Source organism: Corticium candelabrum, chromosome 4, assembly GCF_963422355.1.
Source record: "Corticium candelabrum chromosome 4, ooCorCand1.1, whole genome shotgun sequence".
NCBI classification, from domain to species: Eukaryota; Metazoa; Porifera; class Homoscleromorpha; order Homosclerophorida; family Plakinidae; genus Corticium; species Corticium candelabrum.
In genome coordinates, this window is record NC_085088.1 from 8895485 (window position 1) to 8907891 (window position 12407).

Genomic DNA, 12407 nt, shown 5'->3' on the forward strand with positions numbered 1-12407 from the left:
ACGGTATATAGTCAACGAGATCAACGTCTAGCCTGCACTGGGAAGTTGACGCCTAGTCGATTTGGAAAGACTCCAAGCAACTATCCAAGCAACTAACCCCGCCCTCAACATTCCGCCGGGGAAAGCATCTTCCTCTTCGACTCGCTTGCGAACAAATCTTCGTCAACTTCGTCCATGGATATCGAGTGTGGAGAGAGTGCACGACCTGCCATTATAATATCGTGAGATTGTAGCAGCTGGGGCTTCCCCGTCATGTGTTTAAGAGGCGTGGTCTATAATGATCAAATAATATTTAACGAAGTTACACATAGTTGGCTCCGCCTTGATAGCGCGCGATGAGTCATCGGCCGCAGGAGTGCACAGTAGGCAAGTCTTGTGTGTTCCCGCGCGTCCTGCGCAGACGGTAGTGGCGCGAGGTTTCTTCCCGCGAGTCATGCGAAGTAGTATAGCACGTTTTGCAGTTCGCGCGTGTGGACGTTCTTCTTTCGGTCGAGTGGTTATGGCGAACAACGAGCAACTCAATTCCGCAGTGGACCTGTACACAGCCATCGGGCTAACTGAACAACGTTTGCAGTCGATGTTGGAAGCGGCAGCGAAGTCAGCGGCAGCACGAGCGGTGGCCGCGCTCACTAGTCGAGGGGGTGGAACAGCTTCCCTTGCTGGTTCTGCTGCAGCAGGCGAGAGCACTCTCGCACTATCACTACCTTCTTACAAGCGGTTTCCTTGCGTTCTGGCTGTACATTGGAGCGCGCTCAGGCTGGATCAAACACTGGCATGCTTCCGGCAATGGCACAGCTAAGCAGTAGGTAATAACTTTCGTGGCCGTCGTGCGTACGTACGCTGACGGGCGCAGGTACCACGCGACAAGTTTGCATGCTCACCAGGGGTGGCGGTAATTTTGTCCGCGTCGAGCTTTCAGGGGCAGGCAGGGCGCGGTTTTCAAAAACTAATAGTGGTGCGACATTGCGGGAGATGTTGGCCTGTTCCTCTCAGACACGCGTCAAGGGCGTGGGCGCCATGGGTTGTTGTCAAGCGCGGGCGCTCTGCACGGACGGCTGCGAAGGTTTTGGCGAGCATCGGGGCAGCGAGCCTCCGCCAGTTGGCAGCAAAAAGAAAGATAGCAGCGCGGCGCAAAGTGACCAGAGAGCAGGCCTGCGGTCTTTTCTCCTGGTGTACTCAGCAATGTAGCACAGCATCGGCGAGAGAGAAAGTCACGATGCAAAGCAGGGTAAGTGGTTGGCATATTTGGTGGCGCGCGTCGTCGCGTATAGGTGTCTCGTGGTATCACGTGACTGGTTGCTCGGGGCAACCACGGCGCGGAAGTCGCAAGGAGCGGAGAACGAGGCCGAGGAAGCAAGCCACCTTGTTCATTGGAGCGGCAGCGAGCCATCTTTTCGAGGCAGCACGCCACCTCGTTTCGAGCGGCAGCAGGCCAACCGACACTTAGCGCACGGTACAGTTGTCTCGGACACACGCACACCGCCGTTGGCATACGTAATACGGGGGTTAACGGAGTAGTCCTGTGTTGGGTCTGGGAGACATGTCCGATCCCAGTGCACTGGAGCACGTGGCACTGATGGATTGAGGGGCACGTGCGGCAGCAGGTTTGGGAGCTCCACTCTCCTTCCGTATCTTGGATGTCCCAACGGCTTGTGGCGCGCTGCAGTCCAACTGGTTCTCGCTCGGTGAAGCCTTTCCGCCTATCCCGGAAAAACTCGTTCGGCGCATCTAGTCGCTGGACTACGTTGACCTGGCAGAGCTGTTGCCTGACAATATGGAGCTGCAGCGACTGACAGACACGGAGTTTAGGCACGGCAGCGGGCAACGGCAACCGCGGCGGGTCAATAGCCTCATGACGTGGGTGCAGTGCTTTGTGACGTACGCCACAGTGGTGGCCGAGGCGCACCCTCATCGCATGCGCAACCTGATGGCGTATCTACGGATGATCGTGCGAGAGGCGCAGCGACACGGAGGCGACGGCTGGAGGAGCTACGACGTGCTCTTCCGGAAGATAGCGGCAGCAAACTCCGCCTTAAGGTGGGGCAGCCATTACCGTCGCTATACGCCACATCGTTTCTGGCAGCTTGGACATCAGCAGCGGCTTCGTGCGAGAACTGCGGCGAAGGTGACCACAAGTCAAAAGAGTGCGCACTGTCACCCGTCACAGCATCAATCCCCCAAAGCTGTGGCTTTGAGTAAAGCGCGCCTTACCTCACGCCTCAGCGGTCATCGGCGGAGGGTACAGGTCGTGCTGTTGGTCCCGGTTTGCAGACCGCCCAACGTGCAAGAAGTGGAATTTTAGTCCAGGTGGATGCAAGGGCTACCCGTCATGTGCGTACTGGCACGCTTGCTTGCGCTGCGGCCTCCGCAGCCATAAAGTAGTAGAGTGCCGAGACACGCCCGCGTCAATAGTCGTGAAGGAATCGGTACAAGCGAACCGGCTTCCTGCTAGGCGAGAGTAGAGACAAGGCTCGGCACAGAGGCCGTGGAAAAGGAACGGACCGATAGGCGGCTGTTGTGTTTGCTGGTAGATTTAGCGTTTATTTTTCGTTTGTGTTGGCATAGACATAAGGCATGTTTTCTTGTTGTTATTGTTTAGATGACCGATGTATAGGGCATGTTTTTTTGTGTTTTGGTGTTGTTGTTTCTGACGGTACTCGATTGTTAGTCGGATATACTTGTTCTAAGGTTTGTGCGACCGGGCGTGTTACTGCTTGGTCTGCCTTGGTAATGAGCATGGTGTTAGATAAGCCTGTTCCCATGGTCTCATTGGCTGGATCGGTGGCGATCCGTTGGCGCGCGCAGTTACTGGCAATCATTGTTCAGTCATGGTCTGAAGTGATGGGCACCACCCGTTGGGCCACAGCACAGTGGCATGCATTAGCACAGTAAGGCGAGTAAGGGAGATACGAAATAACTAATGATTTTAGGTAACGCTGAACTCTCTGACGAAGCTGTAGCGGCATGCAACATCTGCGCGGGCAAGTACAGATACGTGGCGGACCTATTGGCATTGGAGCGGCGGCATCCGCCTCCGTGTACGGCGGCGGAGTCGGTTACGGGCGAGGCAACACACTTCCTCTCTCTCGAGCAGTCGCAAGATGGGAAGCAGGTCTGAGGTCCCACCCGGACCGTGAGTTTGTAGCCTGGCTTTTGCGGGGGTTGAAGACGGGTTTTCGAATTGGTTTCGACTACGAAGCACACACATGCCGAGCAGCAAGAAAAAGCATGAGGTCAGCAAAAGAGCAGGCGGATGTCGTGACCAACTACTTGCAAGACGAGAGAGCGCAGCAGCGTGTAATTGATCCACCCTTCAGCGGAAGGACAGCTCACCTCAGTCCGTTCGGGGTGATTCCCAAACCGCGCCAACCAGGCAAATGGAGACTAATCTTGGACCTCTTTTCTCCTCACGGTCACAGTGTCAACGACGGTATAGATCCACATCTCTGTTCGCTGTCGTACGCACGGGTGGATGATGCGGCGATGCGGATCTTAGCGTTGGGGCGAGGAACGCTGCTGGCAAAGATGGACATCCAGAGCGCTTACCGGCTAATTCCAGTACACCCGGACGACCGTCATCTGCTTGGTATGTGCTGGCGCGGGTCGGTAAACCTTGATGCAGCACTGCCATTCGGGCTTCGGTCGGCACCCAAGATTTTCTCAGCGGTGGCAGATGCACTTCTGTGGGTTATGTTCCGTAGGGGCGTCTCGTCTGCCATACATTATCTGGACGATTTTCTCTTTTGCGGGGCAGCCGGTTCCGGGAAGTGCGCACATAACCTGGCATCTGCCCTTAGCACGTGTCGGGATCTGGGTGTGCCCGTAGCAGAGCATAAGACTCAGGGCCCGAGTACAGTATTGACGTTCTTGGGCATTGAAATTGACACCGTGCACATGCAGCTTCGTCTGCCATCAGAGAAGCTGGCGCGCTTGCAGGACGTACTATTGAGTTGGTCGACTCGTCGTGGAGGGACCAAGAGGGAACTCTTGTCTCTGATCGGCAGTCTTCACCATGCGTGTGCGGTGATCAAACCGGGTCGATCATTTCTTCGCCGTTTAATCGAGTTGTCCAAGGTTCCTAAGACGCTCCATCATTTTGTTCGCTTAAACAAGGAAGCGCGTGCAGACATATCGTGGTGGGCAGCGTTTGCCAGTCGGTGGAACGGTATCGGTTTGTTGTCGGCCCTAGGCAAGGTGCGTCCCATTGTGTGCTTGGAGTCAGACGCCTTAGATGGCTGGGGCTGCGGCGCGGTTTGGCAGCACCGGTGGCTTCAGTTGAAGTGGGGACATGGGTACAGAGCGTTTGGGCATAGCGGCAAAAGAAACTGCCCGGTAGTCTTAGTGGCAGTCTGTTGGGGACTCAGCTGGACAAGCAAGCACGTTCTGTTTAGAGTGGACAACAGCACGGTGGTGTCCGCACTGTTTTCAGGATCTTGCAGGGATCAGCAGGTAATGCGTCTCATTAGGCTACTGCAGTTCGTGGCGGCCGAGCTCCAGTTTACGTTCACCGCCGAACACCTTCCGGCACAGAGAACATAGTGGCAGACGCTATTTCACGCAATCTAATCGCTACGATGTTTGATGTATGTCCGCAGCTGTCGGTGGTGGCTTGCCAGGTGCCGGAGGGCTGGATAGCGCTTCTAGAAGATAACACGGGGACTGGACGTCCAGCTGGAGAACTCAGTTTCTCGATTGTTTGAAGCAGGCATCGCCACCAGCACGGCTAAGGCCTACAGAAGCAGCCAACGCCGTTTCTTAGACTTCGTTTGAGTGTCGGGGACTTCACTGTATGCGGTAGCCGAAAAGACGCTTTGTAGCTTACCTGGAAACGTGTCACATAGCTTACAGCACTATCAAAGGGTCTCTCTCTGCCGTACGCCATCACCTAATTTGTCGGAGGCGCGGCGACGTTTTTGCACGTCCCCTCCCGGGGTTTGTCTATGTACTTCGCAGAGTAAGAAGAATTTGGGGTGAGCGGACGGCTTTCGGCTTCCAATAACGCAGGACATTCTTCGCGCGTTGCGTCGCCATTGGTCCGCATCAGGTATAACATACGATGTAGCAATGCTGTGGGCGGCCTGTTGTCTCGGTTTCTTTGGTTTTCTGCGTGCTGGGGAGTTCACGGTCGACTCAATCAAAAGTTTTGACCCGTCATGTCACCTGACTCCGGCGGACGTGTCAGTGGACTCAAGGGAAGCCCCCCAGATAGTCTGGGTGGTCATCAAGCAATCGAAGACAGATCCTTTCAGACGAGGAGGTATGATTTCCCTGGGAAAACCAGGTAATGATCTTTGTCCGGTCTCGGCGGGGTTGGCGTACTTATCAAGAAGGGGATCGTCACAGGGGTCTCTCTTTATCTTCAGCGACGACTCTCCCCTGTCACGCCAGCGCTGAGTGTCGTATCTGCGGGAGTCTCTGTCGGTCCTCGGTTTTAACTGCGATTTGTACTCTGGCCACAGTTTTCGCATTGGAGCGGCGACTACAGCTGCAGCCACAGGGCTAGAAGACTCGGTTATTCGGAGTTTGGGTCGCCGGCGCAGCGATGCGTACCAGCGGTACATAAGAAGAGACGCCAGGGAGCTGGCACAATTTTCTCGGACGTTGGCTACCGGAAACAGTACATCAATGCGCTGGTGACACGAGCGTCACTTTAGAGACACGCGAGCGAGAACCATTGTTGCTTCTTGTTTGCTTGATTGTTCACCTAGATACGGATAGCGTGGACAGGAAGTAGGGTGTATCGCCAAGCAGGTTGCGTGCAGCAGCGTAACCGTTCACGCAAGTATCGTTGCACGTTACGCTAATAACTGGTTAAAAACACAGGCATCGTTTACGCGTACAAGCAACATCAACGCGCATAGGGCGGGCGCCCGAGCGCTTAAGTCTAATAGCAGCCGAGACAAGGCTCTCTGAAAACTTCAAGGTGCCTATTTATATACTTATATATACATAGTGAGAGAGGTGGTGCTTGGAGGCGGCGGAATCAAATCTGGAAGTTGTCCGCCGTTTGGGACAGAGTCCGGTCTCCGTCTGGGTAGCCCGGGACTCCCCAAGCGGCAGCCTTTAGCGCGCGTGAGGCTTTATGACCGGGCTCCGCCCTCTTCGTGAGCGCCGACCTTCCTTTCAGGCAGGTCGACAGGTACAGTAGTGAAAGTGCTCGAGAGGAACGGGAAGCAGAACTCGGGGTCAAGATAAGTAGTCAACGCTATGTTGACTCTAGATAGTTACTTGGAGTCTTTCCAAATCGACTAGGCGTCAACTTCCCAGTGCAGGCTAGACGTTGATCTCGTTGACTATAGAACGTAAGCGAGCCTTCATGCGACGGGCTTCCCTTGTCGCGGCAAGGAATGTCTTATGCTTGGGCGTGACGGTTGACAAGAGCCAGGTGCAAGTGCTTACCGGTTTGTTGTGAGATGTCGGTCACGTGGCTTTCTCGTGCATCTCTTAATTGCCTTACATCGCATGCGTGGCTGGGCGTGGCTAAGCTAGACTCAACTTTTGTCTTTCAATAGAATTGAACATTGAAGTCACCGGCGACCGCCCGCATGGTGTCATTATGCTGTTATGAGATATCGCTGGCGCTAGCAACTGTGGGTAACTGTCTATTTCCATTCAGTACGCAAAAAGAAAATTGCATTAGAGGTTACATTTTAATATTCATAATTTGCAAAAATTGGATGAATGGATGGAAAGATTGAATCTATTTGCAAAGTAAATGAATATTGAAATGACAATTAGTCTTCAATCAATTTCTCTTTTCAATGTAATGGAATATTGTAAGAGCAAGCAACACTAGTCAATTTTTAATTTGACATTCAATTTTCAATTTGTCTCAAATTAAAAATGGAATGGACGAATTGGCCACGCAAATTCAAAATTTAACATTCAATTTTTAAATTAAATTGATTATTGAATTTAACATTGAAAATTGAACCAACGTGCTTGCAATTTCAATATTCCATTGCATTGCAAATGAAAATTGGTTAAAAATTTTAAGTATGCTTTCATTATTCATTTTAATCCGCAAATAATTATAGTTTGTCGATCAGTCAATTTTCAATTTTTAATAGAATTGAATATTGAAATTGCAAGCAACTTCTAGGCTATTTTAATTGTTGCTGGGAATTGGAAATGGAATGGACGAAATGGTCAAGCACCTATAGTCTTATGTACTTTTAGGTTCTCAGGTTCTTGAGGTCTGGAAATTTTCGACCGGCTATAAGGCTTAATATAGCTATCATGTGGTCAAGCACAGTAAACTAAGACAGCGAGAAACACTCTTCGAAAATAAACTTGTTTTTCCTGAGCATTCCATGACAACAGTTTGTGGCATCTTAGTGTATCAATGCTTTTGTGGGGACGGCACCATAAGAATTGGAATGGGCAGGGCCAAAAATGTAGCATGGGCGTGGTTACCAATTTCAGCCGGGGACTTAAAAAAATGTCGGGACACCCCTGGGTCACTACTGTGTACAAGAATAGGTGTAGCACCTGCGTTAACACAGGTTAATTAAGTGGATCTCATCCCTTTTGTCCTGCCACTAGCTAATGCATTTTTATGACCACTTGAATGAACTACCATAACATTTGAACTGAAGGACCTGTTTCCCATGCAGTAACAAGTCTACTAATATTGACAACACTGAAAAGTTATTAAGTTTTGGTGAGCACGTAGATTAGTGTTTATAGAAACGACCTTTCTTTTAGAGTAGATACGACATTGAACTGCAGTGTGTAGCAAGAGGAAGGGTCAGCAAGTTAAGGGCTTTCCACAGAAACCATAGAAACTCCTCTGGGTCCACCACTGTAATCGGAGGTATGATGAACCACAGTCTGAGTCAATACACTATGGCATACATTACAGTAAAACTATAGTAGAGTATTCGTAGGTGGTGCCTCTCGTTGGTGAGTATATACCTCTCAACGGAGTTCTGATGGTCTACTGAAACGCCGCACTGTAGCTAGACAATACGTATTTGTTGAAATGCTGTCATAGATGTAAACATGCAAACTTTCTAGTAATTTAGATTACATATCTAAGCCTGGTAAGTAGTCGTGATCATGATCAAGACAGCAAATTAAGGGGTTTCCACAGAAACCATAGAGACTTGATCCTCTGGATCCACCACTGAAAATGGAGGTAAGGTGAACCCCAGTCCGAGTCAATGCACTATTAGCATACTTTACAGTAAAATAACTATTGACTTTATATCTTGTACAAATATAGTCAAGTTTAAATTGTAAATGCCAATTCTCAATTGCGGGAATTTTCAATGCTTTTCAGTACTGACTGCAACTCTGGACCGGATGGATTGCTTCTTAAGAATTTGCACTCCTCTTGAAAGTAGACACAGACCAGCTGCAGCAAGTGTTATGATAAAGACACCACCCAAGTTGTCAACATCAATCTTTCCAGATCTGGTTGCTTCATCACTCACAAGCCCAGTCACGTTGTCACAAGTGGAACCATACTTGAGATGCTGATCAAGCCAAGTCAGCACCAGCTGGTTGGCAACTGCATCAGCAATGATCTTGTTAATTGTTGGACCGTGAGATGCAAAAAGTTTGTCACTGATAGCAAAAGCAAACGGGTACTGAAAATACTCCTTTTCAAGAACATACAAGTCACATGTTGATTGCTTTAATGCAATGGCTATAAGATCAGGAGTATCACTGACGTAAGCTACAATATCCCCTTGGGCAAAGAGAGTCAGGTACTGACTACCTTTAACTGACACTAGATTGCGTAAACCAGTTTGCTCTTTTAGAAGAACATAACTGTGGAATGAAAAGTCTACGGCTACCCTCTGTTGTTTAAGAGATGAAAGACCTTCAATGGGTGGTTGTGTCTGAGATGATGTCAGAAATGTTGCCATATTTGCTGTGTAGGAAGACACGAAAATGATTACCAGAAAACTTAAGGCTGACATGTAAATTTTTCCAAAAGGGTTTCTTATTGTTACCAGGCGATTCTCATTCATGGAGAAGAGAATAATGCTTGACAACCACAAACCACTTGCATAACCGTTTACTATTCCAAACCATTTTGATGCAAAAGCCGAGAACAAAACCATGCCCAGAAGGGTTAGCCACACAGTCCATTTGAATGGGTTGAGGAACCTCCACAGGTAGTTTACTTCACGCATTGCTGGCCGTTTTGCCAGCACACTGATGCCAGGAACAAGATAACTCCTAGTGAAATTTGATGTTTGCGCTCGGTTTGGTGTGACAGTGATTCCTCCTAGCGCCATGTCATATTCACTGTCTTCAGAACCAACAGTCGCAATCATATCTGAGTAGCTGTAGTTGGTAATGTCCCACTCTGTAAATTCGATGTTGTTATTTCCTATCCCCAATTTATTAGCAATCAAGTACAATAGATCGAAGTCAACTCCACTATAATTATGAGTTGAATTGGAATGTGTGAATGGAGGGTAGTCGTTACCATACAATACTTTTAGTTTCCTGGTGAAAGCCGTAGAGTGTTTGTCTTCAAAACTATGAGTAAAGCTATCAATTCTTGCAGTCAACTGTGCCTTTCTACTGGCATTCCATTTTCCAACTACTGTTCCATATGACTTGCTCTGCAGTGATAGCAGCTGGAATTGAACATGTGATGTCTCAGTACAGTCATCAGGTGTTGCACTACCAGCTGTGAGAGCTAACTTTCCGTAACTAGTGTTCATACATTGTTTTCCAAGATTTTCAACAAAGGCTGCACCGTCTGTCAAAATAGGTACCGTTACATTTCTATTTCGCAGTTGTAATGGTTGATAGGACACTTTGCTACCGTTAAACTCTGATGTAATGGCTGCGTTGCCAATGATATTTAAGAGGTCATCAAACAGATGATAGTAAATGCTAACTGGACTGGAAAAATTTGAGCAGTTACCCAAATGTTCTTCAACTGTTTGGCAAAAAGCAAACAACTGAATATTGAAATGATTTAGTATGGAGGCAATCTTTGATATTGAAGTTGAATTTCGAATTTCTGCAAAATCCTGCATGAACACAATCCATGCGTGTTGACTCAAGGCATCTGCATCTGACTTCACAAGTATTGAGGAAAACAGCTCAAAGTACTCCAGCCTGCAATCAACAATAACCACATCAGACTCGTGGACTGCTTCATTGAGCATATGTTCCAAGTGAAAATATCTGGAGTCGACGGATATTGTTTTCACTGAAAGTATTGTTTTCAGCTGTAAATAACTTGCCAGTTCCAAGTTAAATTTCTTCAGCTCTGGACTAGCTTGTTCACCTTTAACAACTAGCACCTTTCTAATATTCAGCCAAGCTCTAGATTGCAGAAGTAGGTCTGCCAGAGCTCTGCCTTTGAGCTCCTGCCCGAACCTCGGAATATATCCGTTAGAAAATCGAGTTCCATCTACATGCCATTGATGAAAGGGAATTATGGACAGTACAGGCAAGGGACCAGACATTGAAGCGAGTGTTGTGGCACTCATAAAAGTCTCAGCTGCAGCAGAGCTCATAAACATGTGTGTCGACGGGAAGCTTTCGCTAATTACCGACGTCAAACCGAGGTGTCGACTTACATTTAGATGGTACAATACAGAACGAGTGCTACCCCCTACATCCACATCGACATGGCTTGTATACATTGATATATCCGAAGTCCCAATAGTGAAGTCGTAGACATCCGGTAGTCGTTGAGGAGTCCAGTTAGTACCGCTGTCATAGAAGAATGTGCCGTTTATGACAATATCGTGCGAATCCGACTCCCAGACCACTTCATTCGCTGCCAGGTGACATTGACTCGTCAACAAACACACCACAATAGCAGATATTGTTCTTTGTTTTACGCCAATTGAGGCCGTCGGCTTCCTAGGTCTAAATCTTGTGTCTTCACTTACTTTCTTCATATGTATTCAGATCTGTATCACGAGGTTTTTCGCAAGTACTCTGCTGTTCCCACCTCGCGAACACCTTGCGATTGGGTTTGAGCTCAGACTTGCAAAATGTAAAACGCACAAGGTGTCCTCAAAGGGCGTACCTACTAGGCTAACTAATTTGCAACACCATGAATAGCTCTAGAGATCGGGTGACCGTGTGAACACGTCGTATGTGCCAGTATGCGTTGGAGTGTGTCCGTTACCGAGCCACGTGTTTTGAGCGACGACATACTCTCCTTGTCGATCTAGACAAGTTTAGACTTGATAATCTACCTAGCATTACTTGCACGCCACTTAGGACAATTTGTCCCTAGCTTGTAGTACATGTCGGCTTGCAGTGGTACAAGATCCTCTGGAAGAGAGGTCACAATTCATTCATCTACATTTTTGGATGTCACTGGCAACTGGATCGCAATCCAACTGCAATGCTGTCCACACTTGCAACTGGATCGCGAGATCCGACCGCGATCCACACCGCGAGGTGGTTTCTAATCGCACTTGCGGCTAAAGACAGGTAACTTTTCTGTAGCGCACGCTAGCAAGAGTTATTGCTTCGCGTGACACATCTACAATGTGCACGTTACGTGACTGTAGTTTTCGCTGATCGGTGATACTGTAGCGTGCTGACTCCCTCATCTGAGATAGCGAAGATTGAGTGTAAAAACGAAGCTTGCTGCTTGAGGACTGGGGCTCGTTTGGTCGTGATGCGAAGTAGAAGAGATTTCTATGGCGTGCGATCTCTGCCAAAACTCCCACAACGCAAACAGACGTCGGTTGCATGCACAACGCAAACAGACTTCGGTAGCACAACGCAAACAGACTTCGGTTGCACAACGCAAACAGACTGCGGTTGCACAACGCAAACAGACTGCGGTAGTACAACGCAAACAGACTTCGTTTGCACAACGCAAACAGACTTCGGTTGGACAACGCAAACAGACTTCGGTAGTACAACGCAAACATATATCTGTGTAGCAAAACGCAAACAGACGTCGGTTGCACAACGCAAACACACTGCGCTAGTACAACGCAAACAGACTTCGGTTGCACAACGCAAACAGACTTCGGTAGTACAACGCAAACAGACGTCTGTGTAGCGAAACGCAAACACGTCGGTTGCACAACGCAAACAACACGCATGCAGTTGCTTACTCATACGCATGCTCTAGAGCTTGCAGACCTTGCAGTACACTGTGGACTACGTTGAGCTTCCGTTCGGCCTGAAATAGACACCACCTGAGTCTAGTACGTACCCATATAGAGAAGAGTTGATTGTACATGCAAGTTATTGGTGGTAAAGAAGATTAATTAACTCTGCAAGATACAGCGTAAGTTTACAGAGTCGCAGGGTAGGGAAAATCATTTGCTAGTCAAATTTCATGACAGCTCAATACTAAGCGAAATTCTATTCAAAGATCTCTTATTTGAGATAAGGCAATATCCTTCATTGTCAAATAGATATCGATGCCAAATGAATCACTGTCTGCTAGAGTG

At 48.6% G+C, this 12407-nt stretch overlaps 2 protein-coding genes across 2 annotated transcripts; one reads left to right on the forward strand and one right to left on the reverse strand.

Moving 5' to 3' along the window:
- The first annotated feature begins 2964 nt into the window (after nucleotides 1-2964).
- Nucleotides 2965-4539, forward strand: LOC134178578 (uncharacterized). Its single transcript, XM_062645449.1, has one exon. The coding sequence runs from the start codon at nucleotides 2965-2967 to the stop codon at nucleotides 4537-4539; it is 1575 nt and encodes a 524-aa protein (XP_062501433.1).
- A 3409-nt stretch (nucleotides 4540-7948) lies between these two features.
- Nucleotides 7949-10327, reverse strand: LOC134178789 (glutamate receptor ionotropic, NMDA 2C-like). The gene has a single exon (XM_062645686.1). The coding sequence runs from the start codon at nucleotides 10137-10139 to the stop codon at nucleotides 8271-8273; it is 1869 nt and encodes a 622-aa protein (XP_062501670.1). The 5' UTR covers nucleotides 10140-10327; the 3' UTR covers nucleotides 7949-8270.
- Nucleotides 10328-12407: the final 2080 nt, after the last annotated feature.